This window comes from Meriones unguiculatus, chromosome 1 (genome assembly GCF_030254825.1).
Source record: "Meriones unguiculatus strain TT.TT164.6M chromosome 1, Bangor_MerUng_6.1, whole genome shotgun sequence".
NCBI classification, from domain to species: Eukaryota; Metazoa; Chordata; class Mammalia; order Rodentia; family Muridae; genus Meriones; species Meriones unguiculatus.
Genome location: NC_083349.1, coordinates 60,454,853 through 60,480,634, shown reverse-complemented (window position 1 = coordinate 60,480,634; position 25,782 = coordinate 60,454,853). Strand labels below are relative to the sequence as shown.

The 25,782-nt window shown below is 48.0% G+C and overlaps 1 protein-coding gene across 4 annotated transcripts; it reads right to left on the bottom strand.

Annotated features, from left to right (window-relative positions):
• Positions 1 to 406: 406 nt before the first annotated feature.
• Pprc1 (PPARG related coactivator 1) lies at positions 407 to 16,119 on the bottom strand. Of its 4 annotated transcripts, none has more exons than XM_021650120.2 (14): positions 15,919 to 16,118; positions 11,034 to 11,216; positions 10,327 to 10,473; positions 10,138 to 10,230; positions 7,147 to 10,003; positions 6,831 to 6,884; positions 5,664 to 5,721; positions 4,897 to 4,967; positions 3,290 to 4,025; positions 1,753 to 1,893; positions 1,578 to 1,644; positions 1,345 to 1,466; positions 856 to 1,007; positions 407 to 663 (listed from the first exon to the last, which is right to left on the bottom strand). In XM_021650120.2, exons 1-14 carry the CDS (start codon positions 16,069 to 16,071, stop codon positions 560 to 562), a joined length of 4,938 nt encoding a protein of 1,645 aa, XP_021505795.1. In that variant the 5' UTR covers positions 16,072 to 16,118; the 3' UTR covers positions 407 to 559. The 4 variants fall into 4 exon arrangements, with proteins under 4 accessions (XP_021505795.1, XP_060246567.1, XP_060246564.1 ...); XM_060390584.1 differs by having other exon boundaries at positions 1,578 to 1,638; XM_060390581.1 differs by having other exon boundaries at positions 4,897 to 4,964.
• Positions 16,120 to 25,782: the final 9,663 nt, after the last annotated feature.

Sequence of the window (25,782 nt, the reverse complement as noted above, 5' to 3'; positions counted from 1 at the left end):
ACATGCCTGTAATCCTAGCATTTGGGAGACAGAGGATCAGAGGCTCAAAGTCACCTTCAGCTAGTCATTTAGAGACAGGCTAGGATACAAGAGACTGCCGAAACAGAAATTAAGTGGATCGGACATCTCTGAAATTTGAGTATTTTCCCCCTTTTGACTTATTTTACCTGAGTAGCCAAGTTAAAGCCAATGTGATTTTACAGCTAACCAGTATAGGCAAGCATGGCCCTGTGTGTTCAGAGAAATAGCGAAGACGCGACGCTAGCACACAGGGAGAAGCACGACAGCTGGAGCTCTAAGTTCATGTTTACTAGGTGTCCCCTCAGACCCACCTTCTGTAGAAATGCATGCTAGTTTGTTCAATACCTGTTATTAGAAACAAAACAAAACAAAAACCACATAAAACTCTCGATTTAACACATTTTTATTTAACTTTTTTCCATTTCCTTATAAAACAGTCATTTCCACACTAGCAGCTCTCTCCCCTAGAGTGGGGGAGGGGGATTAGAGGAGGTTGGGCACCTCCAGAGAAAATGGGTACGGGAGGAGTGCCCAGGGGTTACCTCCTCAGGTTCTTCTGGGCCTGTTTTAACAATGTATCAAAGTCAAGAGAATCGAATTTGCTCTTCACAGGGGCAGGATCGAAGTCTTCCCGGTTGGAGTCTACCGAAGCAGAGAGGGACAAACATTACTGTCTCTGAGCACGCCTGTCCTTCTTGTGAAGAGATGTAGGAGAACCTTCCCTTTCAGCCCACCCTTTAGGTTCTTTGTATGGCAAGTGTCTAGCTTCACTCGAAAAAGTTCTCTGGAAACTGGATGCCATACCTCAAAGCCTAAAAAGCCTTCATCACTCACCAAGATCAGAGTAACTCCTCTTGCAGAACTGCCTGCGGCCCCCAAAGCAGAGATCAAAGGGCTGCTCATCTGCCTGCCGCAATTTGTGGCCACTCTCAATGGCTGCAAATGCTTCTTCAGCATAACGGTAAGTGACGAAACCATAGTTGTCACTAGTGGGGAGAGTAAGCCATTTGCGCACAGGTCATGGAGAAGACTCGGCACCCAGAGTACAGAGGTGTGTCCCTCTGAATGTAAAAATGAAGGTGACTCCACACAGCCCCCGGCACAATAAAACACAGGAAAGACAGAGAAGCATCAAGGTATAAGAATTTAACAGAGCCAGGTGTGGCAGTGCACGCCTTTAATCCCAGCAGTTGGGAGGCAGAAACAGGTGGATCTCTGTGAGTTTGAGGCTAGCCTGGGCAACAAACACAGAGAAGCCCTGTCTCAAAAAACAAAAAGTAAAAAAGAATTTAACAGAAAGAACGTCTGAACTTTAAAACTTACCCTTGAACTCGAAAATGAATGGTGCACTCCTCAATCTCTCCAAAAACAGAGAACCTCTGCTTCAGCTCTGACCGAGTCATGCGGCCAGGTATCTTCCCAATGAAGACCACCCTTCTTTCTTCCTGTTAGATAAAGGAAAGTGACACTCTAGGAACCAGAGCTGCGGCAGCTGATGGATTCTGAGCACAACGCACAAGGTAGGGCCCCCTCCCATGACCTGCTTCTGTACTCACTATTGCACGCTCCTTCTGTAGCACTCTCTGCCTTTGGTAATGGTCATTTGCACGGTAAGAGCTGTACCTGGCAAGAGAGGCACCATCAGCCCCACACACAAGTCAAGACTCAGAAATCTCAGGCACCTGCTCTGCACCCTAGATACACTACCCTCTAACACATGCTCATGCTCACCGCCGCCTCCGGTCACTTCTCCTGCGAGGGGACAGGGAGGGAGAGTGGCTTCTGGAACTGGATGATGAGGACGAGGAAGAGGAGGAAGAGGATGAAGAGGATGAACACCTTCTGGAACGTCCAGAGGAACTGCAGCTGGACCTGGAATAAAGGGCACAGGAATGACAGGAATGGTGCAGACATGTTCCACTACCTTAGCCAGGCTCAGAGCTGCCTCCCTGTCAGGAAGCTCAGGACCAAAAGATAAAGGAGAGCAGAAGAGGTTCAGAAAGTTTTCGTTGCAGATAACAAATGGGAGACCATTCATAAAATTTTAGATATATCAACAGTTTTACATGAAAATCTTATTACTCTTTTCCTTAAGATGGGGCCTAAGTACACAGCCAAGCTAGCTTTGGAACATGTGATTCCCCTGCCTCTGCCTTGCCAGCACTAGGACTGTGCTAGCATGCCCAACATGCAGTTCTTTCTTGTGGTGCTGAGGATTATACCTAGGCCTTCCACACACTTGACAAAGTTCTATTACTACTGAGCTTTAATTGCTGCATGCTTTCTACACCACTCAAAGTGGGAAACCACTTAACAAGTGGAAATAGAGAGGAAATTCAGGGAGAGTCAGGAGATGGGGGGCCAGCTCATGCTAGCTTTGGCAGCTGCTCTATCGGAAACGCTGGTGGGTACCAGAGTCTGAGTTCTAACTGTTCCTATCTCAAAGGAATACAGTATCCAAGGCAATAGACTACTGTTGACAGCCTTTCTGAAGATAGAAAACAGTGTTAAAATACAATGTTTTTTGAGATAGCGTCTCATATATCCCAGACTGGCCCCAAACTCTATGTAGCAAGGATAATATAACCCATGATCCTTCAGCCTCCATTTCCTCATTGCTAGGATTATAGGTATGTAACACATGTCGAGTTTATGTGGCGCTTGCTGAGAATCAAATCCAGATTTTCACACATGCTAGGGAGGCACTGTACTAACTGAACAACAACCACAGCACCACCTGACAAGAGATCTTTTCCTTTTTTTACATTCATTTATCATGTGTGTATATGTGTGCTACAGCATGCAGAGGTCAGAGGACAACTTTCAAGAATTGTGTTTCTCTCATTCCACCATGTGGTACCAGAATCACACTCAGATCACCAAACCCAGTAGCATGCATCTTTACCTACTGAGCCATCTTACCAGCACTTCAGGTTACCCCACTATCCTGAATTAACACCAAGAAAATGGTGTATAGGCACTGATGATAATAATATGAAATAATCAGTCAAGACCTAACAGTCTACCCAAGGCACATCTCAAAGAAGCAAAAAACTGCAGGAATTTCCCAGCCTCTAACACAGGATAATCCCACAGCTTGCCTCCAACATTTCAAAAAAAAAAGAAAGACAAAAGCCAAAGACAGAAACCTTCAGCCATAGTGACTGAAAGCATTATGAGTTAATCCACAACCTTTTTAAAGAAAACCACAAAACAGAATTCACGAGCTTCTGAAATGGAAAGAATCTAACAGGCCATCAAAGCTCACCTTCGCCACCTCTTGTGGGGGGGGGAGAGGGACCTGGACCTGGACCTGGACCTGGACCGGGACCGGGATGAGGAAGACACCGATGAAGAAGAGGATGCTTCACTGGTCCGGTCGGACCCAGAGCTGACAGAACGACTGCTGCAGCCACGGCGGCCCTGCCAGCCCCGACTTGGGGGGCTGACTGATCTGCAGGCTTTTCGGTAACAGCGCATTGACCGCTGCTTGCCCGGGGGCTCAGAGGGAGTCCTAGTGTTCGTGTCATTCCGGCAGGGTGAGGCCTCAGGAGACAGCAAGGTGGACGGGGCAAGACAAGGCGCTGAAGGATTTGCCTGCTCATTGCTAGTCCTGTGGTCAAGTGGCTCCTGGGAAGTAGTTGTGCATGGAAGTAGGGGAGCAGCTGGGCCCAATGACAATACAGGTTTGATGGTGATGTCCTGATGGCGCTTGACATTCCATCGGGAGCCCACCTCTGGAATGACTAGGGCAGGCATCTTTTTTGGGGGTGTCCTGCTTCGGACACAATAGTCATGGTCCCCAGAGCCCACATGGACTGGACTAGGGCCATGGACCCCTTCTTGGAGGCAGGCTGCAGCTGGATGTTTGGCCTCTGTAACTCCTTCAAGCTTCAGGGTTCCCTCCTGGGCGGTAGATTTAGGAGATTTGGCTTTGGCCACCAGGGAGACAGCAGCCAGGGGCTTCCATAACTGGTGGGGAGGGGTAGCTGGAGGGGTGAGCCCTGTGGGGGGAGGGAGGATGGAGATAGCAGGGTGAGATCCAGTTCTATACTCCAGATTCTGTGTATCTAGGCTTGAGAGCCCACTTCTCAAATTATACTGAACATCAGCAACAGCCCAACTCCTCTCGCTGCTTTAACTACAAGCCATCTGGATCTACGGTCGCCCACTCCACTCCCTGAACCTACCTAGTGACCAGGTCCTTCTAATTTACCTAATCATTTTCATGCTTAAACCCAACCCCGCACCTAGTGTTTCCTAATGTCTAGGTTGCATCTTGCCTAAACTAATGCCATAAACTTACCCACTTCCTTTCCGGCTCCATACCTATTATGTAGATTCCTGTTAGACAAACCATCCAAAAACCAACATGATAATGTTTTTTTTCTTCAGTACATATATATGATGTTCAAGAAGCTTAACAAGTTCCCATAATCTGCCCTATTGTTTAATGACTGTAGTCCTAACTCTTGGTTTTGCTCTGTCCACTGCCCTAATCGGCCTCTACTCTCCTGGTCAAACCAAACCACTTACAGAGCTGCAAAATATAACAAGCTGACTGCTTCTGCAGCTCAGTCAGTGCTCCATTCGTCCCTAGAAGCTACCACCTAACTGACAGCAGTGACTATTCCCAAGCATGAGCTCAGGGACAACATTCTCTGTAGCCTCCCCTTACCGGCCCCTCACACCCTCCTGAATAAGCCACCTCTGAATCAACATGCTCATTTGTACACACATCTGCCGCCTTGACCATCAACACCAAAATGGAGATCAGATGTCTGTACCCCAATGCCTACATACACCTGATGTACAGACAGCAGATACTGCATATGTGCTGCACACACTAAGAGCCAGAGTTCAACCTGAACCCACCTGCCACGTTGGCCAGTTCTGGGGCTTGTAACCGGTCTAGGGGCCTCTTCTCCTGGGGAGTGTCAATGCTGCTGGCAGGGGGAAAAGGGAAAGCCTGGTTCATTGCCTCAATTATCTTAGACATTTGCTTTCCTCAAAAAGCAACAGAAGGTACATAGAAAAATAAACAGGATGCCCAAACTGACCCCACAGTCTTCTTCTAGCACAGAAGGGACATAGTGACCGAGCTATAGATTGGACCTACTCAATTCTGCCAAATTTCAGAAGGCTGGCTAGGACCCTCAATAAAATGACCCTGTGCACCACCCACACCCCCTTCTTCAATCAGGATCGGTGCCTTCCAAGCTCAAATCTAACTGAAACCAGTGTGAAACATGCTTAGCAGATCAGGAATGCGAAAGACAAGGCCTAGGCCTTCTATGGAGTTAGGGGAAGCCCTAACTACTTCCCCCCTGCTTTAAGTGACCTTATCATCAGCACTGAACAAACCTGAAGTCTAATAACGGAAGGGAAGAAATCTCGAAACATCATTTGCCAAAAACATAGGAGGCACCTCCAAGGCATTTGGAATTCCTAATAGTACATGCCCTCCCCCAACTTCTCACCCAAGATAGCATCTGGCGAGAACAGAAAAGGGGACAGGAAAAGGGGGAAGACACTAGTCGATGAACATCCCTGCCACAAAGGTGTCCAGTTGGAAGTCCTGGAGTGCTGGCCGGCTGCTGACCAACAGCTGTAGGGTAACTCGCTCACATCTCCATACTTACCCTGAGTTTCCTACAGCCAAGCTGTCAGCAGGAGCCGGGGGAGGACACTCCTTTTTGGCTGTAAAAAAATCATATTAGTTAAAAGCCCAACCAGATGTTCCAAGAGGAGGTGGCATAGAAGGTGGCATAACATCCAGAGAAAGAATAAGCCAGCTTTGCCTACATAACCCCTGCTGAACTCAGCTCCAGTGCTATCTAGACATTTAGCTATTTCTCTTCTGCTCAGAAATACCCACTCCCCACTGAATCTGAGACAAAAAGAGTCCAAATTGATGGGCCTAGTCATCAAGATCAACATGATCTGCCTAGCCATATATTGAAACAAGGTCTCACTACGTAACCCAGCAGGCCTGGAACTCACCATAAAAACCAGAGTGGACTTGATTGAGCTCAGAGATCTACTTCCCAGTGATGGAATTAAAGGTGAACACCACACCTGACCTTAGACTTGTCCTGTAGCTGAATTGAGGCCCATGGCACAGGCTAAGCATGGTTCTCCCATGAAAGCACATCTCAACACATAATCTTCTTGTCTTACTGTTTTATACTCTACCATGGACTACAGATACCTGTTAGCAACTCAAGTGTCACCTGTGAAGGTTCTTTGCCCCAAATGTACCATGCACTCCTCCAGAAAAGAACACAGTAACCCCCACAGCACCTAGCATAGGGTCGTGCCTTGAGCAAGTCATGTTCTTCATGGTCTTCCAAATGGATTTTTTGTTAGTTTTTCGAGCTGGGTTCCTCTGTGTAGCCCTGGCTGTCCCTGAACTCAGAGATCCACCTGCCTCTGCCTCTGGGATTTATTAATGGTGTGTAGCTCCAAACACATCTCATAGGAACCATGAAATACCCCTTCTTTCTGCCTTCTATACTACATATAGAAGGGTTTCTCTCAGAGCTCAAGTGAGTTGCTCCCCTGTGGAAAACGTCCCCATCCAACCCCACCTCCCTATATACTCCCTTATTTACCCTTTATTTATTTATGTCCTTGGCTTAAGACTACTCTCCCAGGTGGAATGCTCTCTCGAGGTACCCATAAAGTGGCTCTTCTGGTGGTTGAGACTGGCCCCTTCCTTCATCCCAGTTCAAGCTGCTGTAAGGCTAATCCCAGAGGAAGCATAAACAAAAATTGGAGTTGGAACAAAACTACCTAGGTTCCCTCACCTTCTGATTTCTCAAACTGTTCCAACAGACTGGACAGGTCTGACGCTTCGATTCCTGTGAAGGGAAACAACACAGGTTTAAAGTCTAGCTCTCACCATCTGACTTAACAGGTCACAGAAAACCCTCGCTTCTTCCTGCCCATCGAAGTGAGTGAACCAGAGCACATATCAGGGACTAAAAACCAGAGCTCCACATCTCAACAACACTCCCCGAGAAACCCAACAAGGGCAGTCTCATGGAAGTTACTCCCTGTCCTGTGGGCAACACCTCCAGCCAATGCCTGTACCCTCCTTATGCTAACTGCATTGTCACTCACCAATCTCACTGATGAATGCCTGCACCACATCCTCAGGACCCCGAGTACGTGGGGTGGGCAGGAAGGACAGCTTCCTTAGACGGGCTGGATGGACAGCAGGCAGCTTTGCGGCAGTGCTCTGCCTTGGTATGGGAACAGTCTTGACAGCAGTAGGGAGTGTCTTCTCCCTTGGTCTGTTCTCCTGGGGCTCAGGCTTTAGCCTCTCTGATTTAGACTCCACAACAGCTACACACTCAGCAGACAGACTTGGAGAAGTCTTGTTCTGGGGACTTTGTACCAGGGTGGACACTTTGTGTTTCGGTTCTGGAGATACAGGCACTGGCTGAACCTCTGGCTTTGTAGGCTCTAGCGGTGGAGCGATGGGGCTGGCCGGCCCAGAACTTAGGGAAGGAGTCACTGGCACAGGAAGCACATCTTCAGGAGGACCAGCTGGATTACTACTGGGTTCCACATTTGATGGGGGAACAGCTCTTCCAGTAGAGGCTGAAGACAATGGAGGTGGAGAAACAGTAGACCAGAATGGAGTCTGTTGCAGCCCTGGGCCCCACCCCAGGGGCCCATAGGCACAGCTGGAGCTGTAAGGTGAAACCGGTGCAGGAGGGGGTACCCAAGGCACATTGCAAGATGGAGGTATAGCATAGGTAACGGGAGTACCAGATACCATGGGCATCGCTGGTGGTGGGGGCAGACAAGGATAGCCAGAAGGGGACACAGAGGGATAACAAGGCCAGGGTGGCACAGGGGCATAGTGAGTATAGGGGTCAGGTGGTATTTGTCTCATTGACACTGGAAGTCCAGGAGGTTGCAAGGGAGGTGGAGGCACACTGGGGACTCCGTGGCCACTTGAAGGAAGGGAAAGCAGAGGAGGTATGCCTGGAGGGAAAGGCAAAGGAGCGGGCACTGTGGGAAGGATGGGCCCAGCAGAAGACACAGAGTGCAAAGTAGGAGGGGGTGGTCTAGCTGGAAGCGGCATCTCAAGAGATGGCACCTGCTCAGGTTGAGTTGAAACCATAAGTTTGCTTGCAGATGGCTCAGGACTAGGGGAAGCAGGACTGGAGCCCACAGACACGGAACAAGTCTCTGGCACAGCTACAGGGTTTCTCTGTGGAGCTATCTTCTTGGCTGGGGCTGGTGGAACAAGACAAGGGATATCTGCTAGCCCTTTGGGGGTCTCTGGGAGACTAGGCCACTTGCCAGCTGGGGGCTGAGAATTCCGGTCTTCTGCCTCTGTTTGCCGTTGCTGCCTTCGCTGACGGTACTCAGAGAGGCTAAGAGGCCTAGGTCTGGCTTCTTGGGTTGTAGCACTGGTACTACTTTCCACCTTCAGAGGACCTACAGCATCCTTGACTTCAGGGGTGATGACCTTAGGTTGGTCTGAGGACTCTAGGGAAGGACGAGCCCCCTGAGCTGCTGCTATTGCAGCACGTCTAGGGTCAGTTGGTCTGGACTTAACTAGCACAGGATCTACTGGAGCCAGGTCATTTGGAATAGCACCAACTGCTACTGTGTTAGCTGGAACAGCATCAGTTGGAGACAAGTTATCTGAAGTAGGAATAGTCACTGCAGGTTCAATTCCTGTCCTGTCAATCTCAACTGGGCCAGTCGGCACTGGCCCTACTGGGAGAGGATCAACCAACTCTGTACTAGTTGAAGCCTGGTCAACCTGGTCATCAGCATGGTCAACTACAGTGGAATCAGCTTCAACAGAGACAACAGGCATGGGGTCAGCTTGGGCAGAGTCATTTGATGAGAGCATGGAGTTGGCTTGACCAGCCTCTACCAGTTTAGGACAGAGATCCAGAGCATCTTCTATAGCAGGACTATCATCCGGTCCTGCACTTCTCTGTAGGTTCTCTGACCCAGTCTTTTCCAAGGCAGCTGCCCATGCCCGAGCCCAAGCCCGTGGCTTTCCCCTGCTCTGAGGAGTCCCAGCCTTTCTCTGAAGTTCTTCCTGAGGCTGTTTCTGGGAGTTGCCTGCCTGAGAGTTCCCCTCTGTAGCCACAGTAGACTGTCCACGAGAAGATGATCTCAGCTTCCTGGTATAGCTTTCCAAACAGGCTGCTGGCTGCCCCTTGCTCCTCTTCTTCCTGCCCTTTCTGGGAATTCTCTGAGAACCTTGAATTGCACTGGCCGGTGGGTTCTGAGGTTCCCTGGGTGCCAACGACTCCATGATTTCCTTGGGTTCCAATAAGGAGGCAGAGTTCAGAGAGAATTCTTCTTGATCAGGGCCAGGAGCAACCTCAGGCACGGGGGCTTCTGACCCAGGCTCCATGGTGGGCATGAGTAGCTGCAAGGCAGGACTGGTCCCTACAGACTCATCTAGGAGCACAGACTGGGACCCAGAAGGGATCTGCCGCACCACAACTGGAATCTCCAGGTCATCACCGGCTGTGGCTGCCTGGCCCACGATCTCCAGCACCACACAACCCTCAGGCAGCGGCAAATCATCAGCCTGTTCCTGAAGCTCACCCTCAAGAGATGCCAACTGGGTGAGGTTGGGCAAGCAGTATGGATGCATAGCCCGTACCAGTTCACTCAAGGAGGAGATGCTCTCATCCCCAGGTGCTGGCGCTGCCACCTTTGCTGCTGCTGACGTGTCTTCTTCCTCAGGGCACGCTAGGTGCATGGGGAAGTCCACGATGTTCACCGAGTTATCCAGTTCCTCAGCAAGCATCTGACCACTGAAGCTGGCGACCTCCTCCTCTTCTTCTCCATCACTGCGCTGCTGGGGAGGAGGGGACTGACCCCATCGAGGTCTTGCTCTTGAGGATCTCCAGCTAGGCAGCTTAGGGGAAGAAGTCTCTAAGAAAGGAGGTGGAGACAAGTCCCAAGCAGAATCTGCAAGGGGCATCTCAACCTGCAGGAGAGAAGAGCATACTCAGGAGGCATTCCTTAAGAAGCGCTTTCCAGCTTTCCAGACCGTCCCTATCTAGCTACGACCCCCCATCTGTGAGCTCATGAGGGTCTCCAGGTCAGGCTTACCCCACTCACCCTACTACTGCCTGTGCTGGGCCCCAAAGGGTCAACTGGGGTGATGAGGTCACGTTCTGGGGGTGTCCGAGAAAGAGTGAGTAGCTTGTGTAGCTAAGAGAAAGAGAGACCCCAAATCAGTCTGTATGTATCAGAACTATATGAACAGGCTCACAGTGGCCCTACAGTCCTCCCCCATCCCATACTCACAGAGGAGCTCTCCCGAGGAGACGCAAGCAGCTCTGAATCAGGAATGCTGTCAAATGGGGAAAGGTTCTCAGAATCTGCATTGTCCAATATCTCCGTCAGAGCTGTGAGCAGCGACATTTCATTCTGGTCCTCCAGAGATAACCTGCTCTGCTCCAAAAAGACAAGAGGGCCCCCCCCAGATCTCCAATAAACTACTAGGCCATAAAAAGAACTAAATGCCAGGAGAACTCATCTCCCACACTCAAAAGAAGGCTCTGAACAAGAGGTAGCATGAGTTCCAGTCTTACTATCCAGCCAATTCTAGTGCTAACAAAGACCTGTTAGACTGAGTCATAAGCTTGGGTTTCACACTTTTATACACTCAAGAGAGATGGAAGATGCTCAGGAAGGAAACCATCCTGGGCTATATTGGAATTAAGACTCAAAAGCAGTGACCAGAACCCCCTGGACATGTAGGTCAGAGAACCTGATAGGAGAATAAACTCTAGAGCACAGTCCAAGGTGAAGGGCTCCTTCATGGGCCATATTCTCAATCTGCAGTCTAACCTACCCGCACACAAAAACACCCTCCAAGGACTTAGGTTGGGCATTTGATAGGTCAAGGACCTGAGAGAACAAAGCCCTATCTAAAACAACTCCGAAGATTCAAGACAGAACACACAATGTAAAAATGCTGTCTAAAGAACTCCAAGCTCTGCCCAGCTTACCTCGCCAAGACTCCCGAAGTCCTCAATGAGGGATATGAGGGAGGCATCCATGTAGCTCTGCATGGTCTCCAGTAGTGTCTCATCCTGCAATATCAGCTCCTCCATTTCTAGGTCTTTCTCCTTTAGAGATGGGCCCAGTCGAGAAAGGTTGACAAAGCTAGAGTCATTCCCCTCCTCATGGACCTAAGGCAAAAGATCGAAGTTGAGTCAGAAAGACCCAAGTTCTCTGGAGGGCAGCTAATTGATAATTCCATTAAAATCAGGTATCCAGCCCTCTACCAATGGGCTTCAACAACATTTGCCACCATGGTGGCTTACAACTATCTATATAATGTGACCTGATGCCCTCTTCTGGCATGCAGGTGTACATGCAGCTAGAGCACTCATACATAAAAATAAATTTGAAATAATTTAATAATAATAAAAAAAGCCATCTGCTGCTGGGCGGTGGTGCGGCAGGCCTTTCATTGCAGCACTAGAGGTATATTTGAATTCAAGGCTAGCCTGGTCTACAGAAGGAGTTCCAGCATAGCCAGGACTACAGAGAGAAACCGTGTTTCAAAATAAATAACAGAAGCTGGATGTGGTGAATAAACAGAGATACCCTGCCTAGGAAAAAAAAAAAAAAAAAAGAACAGAAAGATAGACAGATACAAGTGACATCACTGTCAGCGGGAAAGTACCAGATGAAAGGGCTTACCAAGAAAAGGCTCAAAAAAAGAAAAGAAAAGGCTCAGCCAGGAGGCAGGTAAGCTCCAAACCATGACCCACACCAAGACCTCAGGCCTCTGTTCTGTACTGAGCTCCAACCTTCCTTTCTTTCTTCCTTAAGATTTATTTATTATGTACACAGTGTGCTGACTACATGTGTGCCTGTATACCAGAAGAGAACACCAGATCTCACTATAGATGGTTGTGAGCCACCATGTGGTTGCTGAAGTCGAACTCAGGACCTCTGGAAGAGCAGCCAGTGCTCTTAACCTCTGAGCCATTTCTCCAGCCCCAAAAATGTGCAACCCAGAATGGCCTCAAACTCCTGATCCTCCTGCCCCCACCTCCTTCAGCAAATCCTACCTGTGTGTGCTACCACAACCAGCCCATACCTTCTTTCAAGAGGATTTCTTGGGTTTCTCTCTTCCATGTTGGTCTCCACTTAAAACAGCTTGAACATTTTTCTTAATCTTTCAACCTCCTGACAATCACATCCTGCCTATCCTGTCAAACCCAGAACATAACCCTGGGCCACAGAGATGCTTAGCTTCTCATTTCAGTCCTCTAAACTCACCAGGCAGAGAGGATTGATTCCTTCCAGTTGTACTCTGTCCACACACCCAGTACACAAGGTACACAAGGGCCCCTAACCATACCACACATCAAACAATGTAATGGTTTAAGGCTTTTTTTCCTAACAAACAAATAAACAAACAAACAAACATGGCACTGAAATTCTTTAATCCCAGCACTTAGTATGCAGGAGCAGGCAGACCTCTGAGTTCAAGGAAAGCCTGATCAATAAGGCAAATGCCAGGCCAGTTAGAACTACCTAGTGAAACTGTCTCAGAAACACAAATAAATTAAAAATGCAATAAACGATTACTTTTTAAAAGAAGAAAATAGCAGATTCCCAATTCCTGTGGCAAATAATTCTTAGGATTGTATTCATTTCTATTACTCTGCGCATCACAGAGGATTATATGTGCCTATATTCCCGTTACCCATCAAGCCTTACAATGTCTTCTATACAACTAATATTCACACTCCCCTTTCTTCTTTAATGCTGGAGACAAAACCCACTCTAAGAGGCAATTGAGCTACACCTCTAGGCCCAATGGTGAGCCACAATGTCAATGGTAGTTCTAAGGGAAGTCTCCTCACCACCCCTCCTAAAGAGAAAGCTTGATTCCACAGATGCAGAGGCCCCACCTGTTACACATCTGTAAACTAGCATTATCTTTAGCTTGGTCATGAGGCAGGACCCGCCCAGACCTGTCAAGTGTCATAGGCAGGGCACTGGCAAGGCCCAAAATGGAACTGGTGGGGCCAGAGCCCCAGCTGCGCATATCTGCTCTTGGAAACGTGGTGTAAAGACCTGAGAACAGAATCAAACAGACAAACCAGACTAGACTGCCTCTTGCCACCAAGGGAAATAAATGGAGCACTTGGACTCTTCCAAAAGAAAAAGCAACAGGTGTGCCCATATCTCCCCATGCACCCGATCCTTTTAAAAGGTGGAGTTGCAGGGCCCAGGGAGAGGAAGGGCTGGTTTACAGACACTTCAGGAGTCTAGGCCCAGAGATAAACTGAAAAGGCAGCAGTTTGAAGGACTAACCCCTCCCATCCAGGTCTTCACAATCCTGTAATTACAACCAGAAGCTGAATAGCGCCTGGCTCAGCAAACAGTCATAGGTGAGCAAGTAGCCTGCATCTCTAGCTGCCCCGCCTCCTCCTTCTACAGCCCAGCAACTAGGCCAGACCGGTCCAGCTCTATAAACCACTCATCTCTACTTCAGCAGGTGCTGGAAGCCAAGACAGAAACATGTGCCTCCCTTTACTTCATCCATACACTTCACAATCCTCCGTGGGGTCAAGAGCATCCAAAGGCTAAGTAAGTTCAAGCCAAAAGTGAGCTGGCCACTATTAACTCCAACGACCACAACTGCCTCTCTCGTCAACTTTGCTCATCCAAAATTGTTCAAAGCCAACTTTAATTTTAGTCTCATGTAGCCCAGGCTGGTCTTGCACTTGCTACATAGCCAAAGCTATCCTTAAATTCTTGATTCTCCTACCTGTAAGCCCAGCCCAGAAACTTTTTTTTTAATGTTTCTAGATAGTTTAAAATATATTTGTGGCAGGAGCAATGACAACAACAACAAAACAAAACAGGAAACTAGTCATTTCCTAAGACCATCATAAATCCCTTCAAAAGGCAGGCATTGCCTTCTTTAATCCCATCCTTAGTAGGCAGAAACTGGTGGATCTCTGAGTTCAAGGCCAGCCTGGTCTACAGAGTGAGTTCCACGACAGCCAGAACTACACAGAAAAGCAAAAAATAAAATAAAAACCCCTTCAATGGAATCTTACTGCTTCTTAGCACTGGACTTAAAACTCCTTAGAACTCCTTATGTTCTGATATTGCTGCCAGCCTCTTCAGCTTGTCCTCTCCCATCCCAACCTTCTGCTAGGCTGGCCTCTCTTCCCATAAGCCATGACTTTGTTCTTCACTCTATTCCTTCTGATGAAAAGTTTTTCACACACACACACACACACAAAGTTTTTCACAGTTCAGTCTTGTGGGGGAAAGTGTCTCAATTTAAAATGTCTCTTCCATTTACAGACAGTTAAGATTATTGATGACTACCTAACCCCAAATAGCCTGCATTTTCTTTCTGTCTCACCTACCATTATTTGTTGTCTATCCTGTGTTAAACTTAAGAGACTGCAGGGATCACATTTGCATGGCCTAGGAACATATCTGTACTTAAACATACGACACTTTGACAAGGACTGGGTTGACTGACCATGTGATTTACATGAGCGCTCTTTCTCCCAGATGGTGATGGTGAACACTGGCCACAGAAGATGTGAACGAGAAGTTGGAGGAAAAGGGTGGCTGATGCCAAAGTCATTCTCCCCTGTTTTGGAGGACCTAGTGTCACTGTGAAGCCTGCAACCCAACTTTCACCTCCTGTAGGAGTTGCTGTCAAGGACTCTGCTCAAACTGCTTCAAGAAGGCAACTAATTCCTGCTCACTTCACTGCCACCCAAGCCTTTTCACAAGTCCAGCAGGATAAAAACACCCAAGTAAGGAGAGCTAAAGCGGACACACAATCTCAGCACAAAGAGCTCTTCCTGACCAATTAAATGTTCAACTAAGGTTGAAGAGTTCTCAAACCACCTCCAACTTTCCATATCTTCACCAAAAACTGCAGAAAGCCTCACAGACACAACTCATTCGGTTGTGTCCATGAATTCACCAGAGCATGCCTTAACTATCTCCTCCCAAAGAGATGCTAGAGAAAAAGTATGGCGAAAAAATTAACCAGTCCCAGGTAAACTGACACTCCCATGACCCTTGAATCATATGAAGGACTGAAGGCAACCAAAACGCCAGTGTCTGTGACTCACACCCCACTCCAAGCCGGTCGGACCGAAGCCTCCACGAACTCATGCCTCCACAGCCCTTCAGTCTCAGCCCTAACCCTCGCCTCACACCCTGACTCCGAGGACATCTGGAAAGTTCACCATCTGCCGACGGAAGCTCCTAAGGCTCCCGGCAAAGTTCTCTCCAGCAGCCCCCACCTACCTCCAGGCCGGAGGCTCCCCAGCAGCAGCCAGAGATGGCGGGAGCGGCCGAGACACACCCAGTTCCCGGCAGTGCGGCTCCAGCGCGGATACTAGATGCCCGACAGCCTGGGACAGGAGCCACGTGGACATCCTTCCCCGCCCCCACGTGGACCCGCGCCCCGCGCTCCCCCCGCCCCGCCGGCAAGCCCTACCCACGTGGGCGCCCGCGCCGCCTAGGGGGAGGGGGAGCCAGACAAGTTCTCCCGGGAAATTGGCCCCCCACACCCCACGTGCTCCGAAAAAGGAACTACGGCGCCAAGCTGGTGGGGCTCTCCTCGGCATCCTTCAACTCCCACCCCGAGTCCCTGACGCCCCAGCTAGGGCCACGTTTCCGACGCCGGACACGCGTCCCCCAGGAATCGCCGCAGGGTTCCTGCCTCTGCTGGCGTAGCCCCAGCAAGCAACTTGGGTCCTCCGAGCCCTCCCCAGCTCCCGCAGCGCCGGCACACAAGTGCTTCCTCTCTTTCCCGCGGCGTCCACGTGTCACCGCCCGGCACACGCCGCTCTGCTGCCAGCCGCGGGCCGCCGGCCACCCTCTCACCTGCTCCGCGCCGCTCACGGCGCCCGCGGTCCCTCGCGACGCTTGACTCCGACTCGCCCAACCGCCTCCGCGAACTCCACCGCCAGGGTCAGGACCCGGGTCCCCAGTCGGAGGCGGCGCGACTCGGTCTCTCCGTCCCCGGCGCGCCGCCATCTTGGCCCCTGAACACCCAGCGCTGTTCTGATCGCCGGCGCCGCCTCGCCCAGCCGATTATAGGAAGGGAACTACATCTCCCGAAGGACACTGCAAGACTACGAATCCCAGAAGGCCATGCAGCGAGTCACTTGCCCACCCTGGAAGAGGACGGGGACCCTGACCTCCCTCGAGGGTTTCTGGGAATGGTAGTCTCTGAAGGAAGACTAGCTATAGGAGCTGTGGGCGTATTGTAGGGCTGTTTTGTGGCACTGTCGGAGACCGAGTTGCTGAGTACGCAGTAGTAAGGAAGAGAGTTAACATTTGCGTATCACTTTATTTGTGTTAATTTGTCCAAATGTTAGACCCCTTTCTTTGTTTGACGTTCTACCTGCTGTACTTTCTTTCCTCTCACCTTAGTTCAAGTCGGCCGCTGTTTTGAAACAGCACCCCCAAGTGGACACTCGCAGTCTAGACACTAACCCTTACCTAATCTCATACTGCGGCACTAGTGCAAATTTTTCTCTTAAAATACCGCATTTTCCACATGTTCCCTACAGTTACGCAGAAACCTACGTTGGTCTCTCTCCCAGGCTCCTTTCCTAGTGCTCCAGAAATCCTTGCCATCCTCCAAAAACAAGTATTCTTTTTGTCTTTGTTTCTCTGCGTGGAACCTCTAACCTCAAAATAGCCTTCAAGCATGTTTTAACGTAGGAAAGCTTTTCTGGTTATCCTCGCCGGCCATGCTCCTTTTCTGTATTTTTCCACTTCATTTCTGTCTTTACTGTTCATTCATTCGTTATAATTTTCTGTTTTTTAAACAACATTATTATTATAAAACGTTATTACAAAACTAAATAACCTTAGGTTATTTGAGGGGCTGGCGAGAATGCGCAGCGATTATGATCACTTGCTGCTCTTTCAGAAGACCTAGCGCCCTTGTCAAGTAGCACACAAACACCACTAACTTCAGCTCCTGGGAATCTGATGCCCTCTTTAGACCAGAGTTGGTGGGGGTGGGAAGGGGTCTGCTTACATGCACACATTTGAAAGTCAATGAGACGTTGCCACTAAGCCAGAATCCATGTGGTGGTATGGCAGGAGGATTGAGAACTAATCCCCTAAGGTTGGCTTTGGACATCATGTGCACCCACCTCACACATGAACATGAAATGAAAAAACCTAGGTGAAAAGGATTTTTAAAAAAGATTTTTTGAAATAGTATACAGTGCCGGGGGCTGGAGAGATGGCTCAGTATTACTACAAAAGAAGATACTCTGCATCTTCTGGCCTCCACATTCATGAAAGCACACATAAGTATGGCAAGCTAGGTGTGTTGGCACATAACTGTGACACTCGCGCTGGGGGAGGGAAAGCAAGAGGATGAACTATTCAAAACTTGTCAGAGGGCTCAACCCGTAAGTACCTGAGGACCACAGTTCGATCCCTGGAACCCACATGGTAGAAGGAGAGAAAAGAACTGACTCCTACGAATTGTCTTCTCATGCACACATGCATGCATGTCATCAGACACACAGAATCAATACATGTAAAGAAAAGAAACAAAGAGTTTGAGACCAGTCTCCACTATGTAGCAAGTCTGAGACCGACCAAGCCTATGTGAAACCCTTTCTCAACAACAGGAAAAGGTACAGCACACAAACTGGGCTTTTTATTTGGGGGATGGGGTTCTCGGAGACAGAATCTTCCTCGATAGCTTAGGCTATGACTTATATAACCAGGCTGGCCTTAAACTTGTAGGAATCCTGCCTCAGCCTAATTGCTGGTATTACAGGGAATGAGGCACCATGCTGACTCCATATTAATTTAACAGTGGCATCATTCTGTACTCAGTGGGCTTCACAATTTGCTTTTTTCATGTAGCAATGTGTTAGTTAAGTCACTAGACAAATGTCTCCTGAGCTATTGATGAGAACTAGTTCCAATACATGAACATATAATTTAGGGTTTTCATTATATCTAGACTTTCACTATTACATATTGGGTTATCACAAACATCATTATATATAATATGTAGCTGAGGCTGCCGTTGTGCTCTTGACCCCCGTCTTTGCCCCCAAAGCACTGTGGTTAGAGGTATGTCCCATGCCTAGCTGTTGGATATTTATATGTGTGGTAGGGGTTTAGGAAGAATAGATGGGTTGAACTAGGGTTTTATGTAGCCCTGCTGGGCCTCCAAATTTATCTATAGCCGAAGGTGCTCTTGGACTCCTCATCTCCCTAGCTTCATATCCCTGTTACAGGTGTTTGCCACCATCTCTAACTCTATTGGTTTGGTTTGGTTTGGCTTTAAGCGATAGAATCCCACTATGTAGGACTGACTATTCTGGGACCAGGCTGACCTTGAACTTTTATCATTTATTTATTTGTTTGTTTGTTTGTTTGTTTATGGATTAATGTAAGTGCTGGGAATTGAACCCTGGTCCTTAACACACACACACACACACACACACACACACACACACACACACACACACACACACGGTGCTCTAACCACTGAGCCATCTCTCCAGCCCCTTCCTTTGTTTTTTTGTTTGTTTTGTTTTGTTTTTCAAGACAGGGTTTTTCAGCCAGCATATCTGTGGCTGTCCTGGAACTCACTCTGTAGACCAGGCTGGCTCTGAACTCACAGACATCTACCTGCCTGTGCCTCCTGAGTGCTGGGATTAAAGGCCTGTGCCACCACTCCAGGCTTCTTCTTTCCTTTCTTCCTTTTTTCTTAACTTCCTTCCTTCCTTCCTTCCTTTTCTCTCTCTCTCTCTCTCTCTCTTTTCATGCCTCTGCTTCAATCTATATTAAAACACCTTTCTTAGGCAGATAGTGATGTATAATCCCAGAACTCAGGAGGGTGAGGCAGGAGGACTGGCATAAGCATCTCGAATTCAAGGTCAGCCTGGGTGTATAGTCAGTCCTGGGCCTAGCTGGGCTGCTGAGTGAGACACTGTCTCCGGAAACAAAACAAAACAAACTCCACTTCGCTCCACAGAAAAAAGTAAGGTTTAACTGGGTGTGGCAGCAATAATTCCAACACTCGGGAGGTAGAGACAGGAAAACAATCCGTGCATTCCAGGCCAGCCTGCTCTACAAAGCTCTAGGCCAGTCAGGACTACATAGCAAGACAAACACAAACAAAAAAAACCCCAAACATGTAATTCCCACATTTCCATGAAACTTCCTGAGAATTAGTAAGAATGCTGTATGCTGCTGCTGCACTTTACCCTGTGGAAGAGACTGTAAATGGTGTTAGGGTGTGACACTCTGCCGTATTCCCGGCACTCAGGAGGCTGAAGCTGAATGGTAGAGGACAGCCTAGACTGCACAGAGAGACTTTCTCTCCTCCCCACAGAAGGCAGGAATGGGGACTGAAGCTGTAGCTCAACAACCGAGCACTTGCCTAGCTCACAAGCCATAGATTGAGCACCATCACCTCAAAAGAAAAGGACGCCCTGGCAACATGCTTCCTGTAGAGTCAGCTGTTTAAAGCTGAGGTGCAAGACTTGCCTGAGTCCAGAGATTCGGGGCTAGCCTGGGCAACACAGTGAATTTTAGTCTCAAAAGAGGAAAACAATAAACAAAAGTCTGGGTGGTGGCGGCTTAATCTCAGCACTCAGAGGCGGGTGAGGTGGGTCTCTTGAGTCTGAGTCCAGCCTGGTCTATAGAATGAGTTCCAGGACAGCAGGGCTAAACAGAAAAATCCTGTCTCAAAGCAAAACTGTAGAGGAATTTTAATCCAGCAACATGGCTGTTCTGATCACATCCAAATACTTTCTAGATCAGTGTGATCTCAGTGGAATGCAGGCACACGCCATTAATCCCAGACAGGGACCATAAAGTTAGTTTACAGAAAGAAGCACCCATGTTTGAAATTGAGAGGCAGACAAAGTGACAAATCAGAGAAAGATTTGGCAGACTGGGATATGGCCAACTCATGAGAACAGGAAAAGAGGTGATTTAGGAGCAGCCCAGTGGGGGAGGGGGATTCAGTTTACCAGGACAGTTGTACAGAGACAGGTTGCAGAGAGACAACAGGCTAGACACAGGTGAAAACAGAATGAGCCAGAGAATGAGAAGGACCCAGAGGATTAGAACACGGTTTTAGAGTTAGTTTGAGGCCAAGCAGAGCAATCAGAAGTGAGAGAGACCTGATGGAATCTGTCAGTTTGGAGAGGAGTTTAAGCCAAAACAGCGGAGTTGAACCAGCCAGCCAAAGTTCAGAAAGAGCTAGAAAGCGTGAGCTTATTCAAGAGTAAGTCTCAGAGGCTGGAAACATTCTAGACTCAGATTAGATTGTATATAGAGACAGTAAGCCTCCGAAACAATCCCAAACAAGGAAGATAAAGTTAACTATATAGTTGTATCAGGAGAATAAATGTTATTTTTACACAAAGAGAGAGAAATAGGAGTAGCTAAGCATGATGGCACACATCTGTAATCCCAGTACTTGGAGGCAGAGGCAGCAGATCTCTGAGTTTGAGGCTAGCCTGGTCTACAAAGCCAGTCCGGGACAGCCAAGGTTATAAAGAGAAACCAAAAAGAGAGAAAAATAGGAAAAAAGAATCTCTGAGTCTCCATTGTATAGGGAGGAGATGACTTCCTGAGTGAATGTGTATTGCTGACATGAGCACAGTCGTGTCAGGACCCCAAGGCCTCACATCCATAGGAATGGCAAGTTCCTTCCTTGGTCCCCCAGAAAATGATGATAGTGTGCACAGAAAGTATCAACCACAGCTTCCTGCTTCCACATGACTACAGCCTGAGACTGCGCCCATATAGACACTGTGCCAAAATCTGTGAACCTGACTCAGGCTCAGCTGTGTATACCAAACCAGCTGACTTTCCTGGCTGCTTGTAGGTCTTCACCAGAGGGCACAGCCCACCCAGCCCCAGCTTTTCTGTATGTGTTTGTTTCTTCATTCTCCATCAACGGTGTTAGGCCAGTCCCTAAAACCATGCAGGTCTAAGCATCAGTGAGTGCCAAAGATGAGTTTGTGACTCTTAGTTTGTCTACATGTATACTCCTAAAGGACACGAAGAAAAACCTTGGGAAACTTCTCATTTGTCCTTGCTGGGTCCATGCCCACCAAAGACTTACCTGATTATACTAATTGACTTATCTTTTGTTTGTTTGTTTGTTTGGTTTGGTTTTTCCACACAGGGTTTCTCTATGTAACAGTCCTGCCTTTCCTGGATTTGATTTGTAGACCAGGCTGACCTTGAACTCACAGCCATCCCCCTGCCTCTGCCTCCCTGAATGCTGGGATCAAAGATGTGCACCACCAAAGGTGTGCCCAGCTTTCTTTTCCTTTTTGAGTAGGATCTCACCCTATAGCTCCAGTGTGTCTGGAATTTGCTGGCCATTTGGAACAACTTCCCCAGTTCCGGAACACCAGGTGTGTGTCATTACATCCATTTAAAATTGCTTTTTCATTTTTTCTTTTTATTTATTTATTTATTTAGATTTTCAAGACAGGGTTTCTCTCTGCAGCCTTGTCTGTCCTGGACTATCTTTGTAGACCAGGCAGGCCTTGAACTCACAGAGATCTGCCTGCCTCTGTCTCCCAGAGTGCTGTAATTACAAGTGTGGGCCACTGTGCCTGGTTCCCATAATAATTTTCAAGGGGAAGAGAGTGTATTGACCAAGAAAGACAGAAAGAGAGGGCAAGAGAACTTGCTGCTCCTGCTGAGGACCCAGCCAGCACCCCCAAGCCGGCTCACAACCATTCACAACTCCAGTTCCGAAGGATCCGAAACTCCCTTCTGAATTCTGACGCACCAGATATGCACGTGGATAACATGCAGACCAAACACTCAATATTCATGAGATAAATCTAAAAATCAGCAAATAAAAGCTTTTTTGTTAAGAGAGAGATTAATAACGTGACATTTTCCAATGTGAATTACTAATCAGAAGCCAGGCACAGTAATACAAACCTGTAATCCCAGCATTCAGTCAGCGGAAGCAGAAGGATTACTTCAAATTCAAGGTCTCTCAGGAGGTTGAGGTAAGAGTGACATGACTTGGCACCATCTGGGCAACCTTCAGTTTGAGCTACATTTCCAACCCTATCTAGGAAAGAAGAACAGGCACAGGGCCACACTCAGAGGAGTCTGAGGCAGGAAAATAGCTGTTGATTCAAGACAAGCTTGGTCTACACAAGGAGGTTCCAGGCTGGCTAAAAATGAAAGACTGTCTACAAATGCTCTTCTATCAAAAAAAAAATTTTAAACCCTTTCACAAGGACTCCACTCATCTCTGCCTCATTCCAAATCTACCTGCCAAGACCTGGGATCTCTCTTTCCCTTTTTTGCATGCATCACCATTCCCAGGGCTGCTCCAAAGATGCTCTTTCCTCTGTATGTCTGATCCTTACCGGGAAGGAAGGAAAGAAAGAAGGAAGGAAAGAATGAATAACCCAGACAAGTGCCTGTTAGCTCTGTGACCTTAGGCAAATCTGAATCACCTAAATTCCCAAGGTTCAGTTCCTCTTAGCGTAACCATTCATTCAACATTTACTGAGAAAACAAAACAAAACAAAACTGGGCCACCAGATCAACTAGTGTGGAGGCTGGAGAGATGGTTCAGTGGTTAAGAGCACTGTCTGCTTTTCCAAAGGTCATGAGTTCAATTCCCAGCAACAGAATGGTGGTTCACAACCATCTATAATGTGAACTGATTCCCTCTTCTGGCAGATGTAAATGAAGATAGAACACTCATATACATAAAGTAAATAAATCTTAAAAAAAAATCACCTAGGGTAGGGATGGAAGTGAGAATAGAAAGGGTAACCCTGCTGGAGAAGATATCAAGGCTAGGCTGGCACGCAGAATGCTGCTGGGATTACGCATGGAAATCTGGCTATAGCACAGCATTCGTTATACACATACGTGGCCTGAGAGCCACAAAAATGGGAGGGAAAGTATGTATTACGTTTCTGATATATTTTTAAAATTGCAGGGGCTGGAGAGATGGCTCAGAGGTTAAGAGCAGTGGCTCTACATACAAAGGTCCTGAGTTCAACTCCCAGCAACCACATGGTGGCTCACAACCATCTATAATGAGATCTGGTGCTCTCTTCTGGCGTGCAGGCAGAACACTGTATAAATAATAAATAAATAAATAAAATATTAAAATAATAGTAATGAAACTGTAGAGTGTTTCACGTGCAGCACGTGAATTGTGAGTATGGTGGCACAAGTGACGCTGTATGTACAGTGGCCAGCTGACAACTTTTGGGAACCCATCTCTTCTTCCACTGCAGACTCCAGGTACTGAACTGAAGCCCTCAGGCCTTTATGAAGCACATTTTTACCTGATGAGCCATTTTACCAGCCGCACAAAATCATTCCTAAGGAAACATATGAAGAAATAAGTTTCATTATGACATTATCTTTCTCTTTTTTCTTTCTCAAGACAGGGTTTCTCCTCGCAGCCATGGCTGTCCTGGACTTGCTTTGTAGACCAGGCTGGCCTCAAACTCAGAGATCCACCTGTCTTTGCCTCCCTAGTGCTGGGATTACTGGCGTGCACCACCCAGCCTTTTCACGACATTTTCAGGGTTGGTGACAGAGTTCAGTGGTAGAGTACTTGTCTAGCATGCATGAGGCCCTGGGTTCAATCACCAGTACTGAAAAAAATATGAAATCATGAAACTTTATTCTTTCTAAAAAGTTGTTTTGCTTGTATAAGTGTTTTGCCTGCATATATGTCTTAGTAACATGTGCACCATCTGCATTCCGTGCCCTGCCCTTAGAAGCCAAAAAAGGCATCAGATCTCCTGGAATTAGAGTTATCATTGTGAGCCTCCATGTAGATGCTGGCAACTGAACCCTGGTCTTTGCAAGGGGGCAGGGGAGGCACTCCAGAGGCAGGCATGTATCTCTGAGGCCAGCTACCGAGCGAGTTCATGGGGTACAGAGAGAAACCCTGTCTCCAAAACAACAAACAGAACACTGCAACCTGTGCTTTTAGCTACTACGCCATGTCTCCAGCCTTATACTTTATTTTGTATTCATCCTCCTTCCACTCTTCTCCCTCATGCCTTTTCTTGACGATTTCCACTCCCTTTCTTTCTCTATTTTTTATGGACAGGGTTTCTCTGTGTAGCCCTGGTTGTCCCTAGAACTCTGGCCAGACCAATCTGGCCTCAAACTCAGGAATCTTCAGAGTGCTGGGCTTAAAGGCATGGGCCACCAGAGGCCAGCCCTTTTTGTCTCTTAAAAAAATCTCTTCCTCCCCTCTAAATAAGATGTGTTGGGCTGGAAAGATAGCTCAGAGGTTAAGAGCACTGGCTGCAAAGGTCCTGAGTTCAATTCCCAGTAAACCATATGGTGGCTCACGACCAGCTATAATTTGGTGCCCTCTTCTGGTGTGCAGGTGAACATTCAGGGAAAACACTGTATACATAATAAATAAATAAATCTTTAAAAAAAATGTATTAAGCTCTCCGAAGCCCAGGGTTGCAGCGCTGAAGACAGGCAGAGTCGCGCGCTCTCTACCACTGAGCTGTAGCCCCAACCTGAACCTCAATTTGCTTGCTTGCTCAATTCAGGCAATGAGCAGCACCTTAAGGTCCTCAGCATATCGAGGGGTGGTGCCCCAGCACTTGGGAGGCAGAAGCAGAAGGATCAGTAGTTCCAGTCAGGAGAAGCTAAGTTGGTACAATGTCTGCTGTGCAAGCGAGCCCAGCACCTACGCAAAAAGTGCAGATGTGGTGGTAAACGCTGGTATGCCGCACCGGGGCAGTGGACATGGGCCCTGCCTGGGGCTCCACACTGGCCAGCCACCCTCGCCTACTCTGGGAGACCCACAGCTCAGTGAGAGACTGTCTCAAAAATAAGATGGCTCTCAAGGAAGTACACCAGAGATTGACCTCTGGCCTCAACATGCTCACATGGACCTGTGCACGTAAGAAACTATGCACACATGTGCAGAGGCACATAGAGCTGGCCACACCCATACAGCCACACCAAATGTTAAATAGTTTTATATAGGAGACCACAGGTGTAGAATACCTAGCAGAGCCTGGTACTTAACCACTACTGCATTGTTTGGTTGGTTGGTTGGTTTTTCGAGACAGGGTTTCTCTGTGTAACAAGCCCTGGCTGTCCTGGACTTAGTTTGTAGACCAGACTGGGCTGGCCTCCATGCTTGGCTTTTACTCTTTCCTTGCATTTCACCTTCTCCATCTCCAATCTAGGAGAACTTTTGCAAAGGGCAGGGAGACCTCTGTAGGGTAGGCTGAAATCCGCACTGTCCATGCCGGGTCCACCTTGGAATCTGGTCTAGCTAGTTGTACGGAATGAGTGGCCTCAGGGACAAATGGTCACAGGACTGCAAGAAGGCACAATCATGGATAGTAGAGATAGGAAGTCAAAGCTGAAACATATTCCTCTACACCACTTCACATTCAGTGTCCTCCTGTCCTCCTTGAAATAATCTCAAAAAAAAAAAAAAGCATACAGGTACTAACTATCTCCCCAGCACCACTACTCGGGGAGGAGGGGCTACGCGGATCTGGGTATACTATGTCTGGTTTACATCTCATCAAGCCGCAGGTACCAATTACAGAAGGTAAAGCTGGAGCTCAGGGTGGGGCTGTCGGCTGTCCCGGTGATTCGGGGGTAGGGGGTAGTGTTGGAATTCAGACCCAAGCATTCCGAACTCTGGACTATTTGCTGCCTTAGGGTCTCTCTACTCCCTCTAGTGCTGAC

What these genes read in the sequence shown, in the direction of transcription:
- Pprc1 (XM_021650120.2), bottom strand. Translation starts at nt 16,071, where the DNA reads ATGGCGGCGCGCCGGGGACGGAGAGACCGAGTCGCGCCGCCTCCGACT. An exon ending in TACAGAAGGAGCGTGCAATA is followed by an intron (nt 1,467 to 1,577) that starts GTGAGTACAGAA and finishes TTTATCTAACAG; the next exon opens with GAAGAAAGAAGGGTGGTCTT. An exon ending in ATTCATTTTCGAGTTCAAGG is followed by an intron (nt 1,008 to 1,344) that starts GTAAGTTTTAAA and finishes TCTCCCCACTAG; the next exon opens with TGACAACTATGGTTTCGTCA.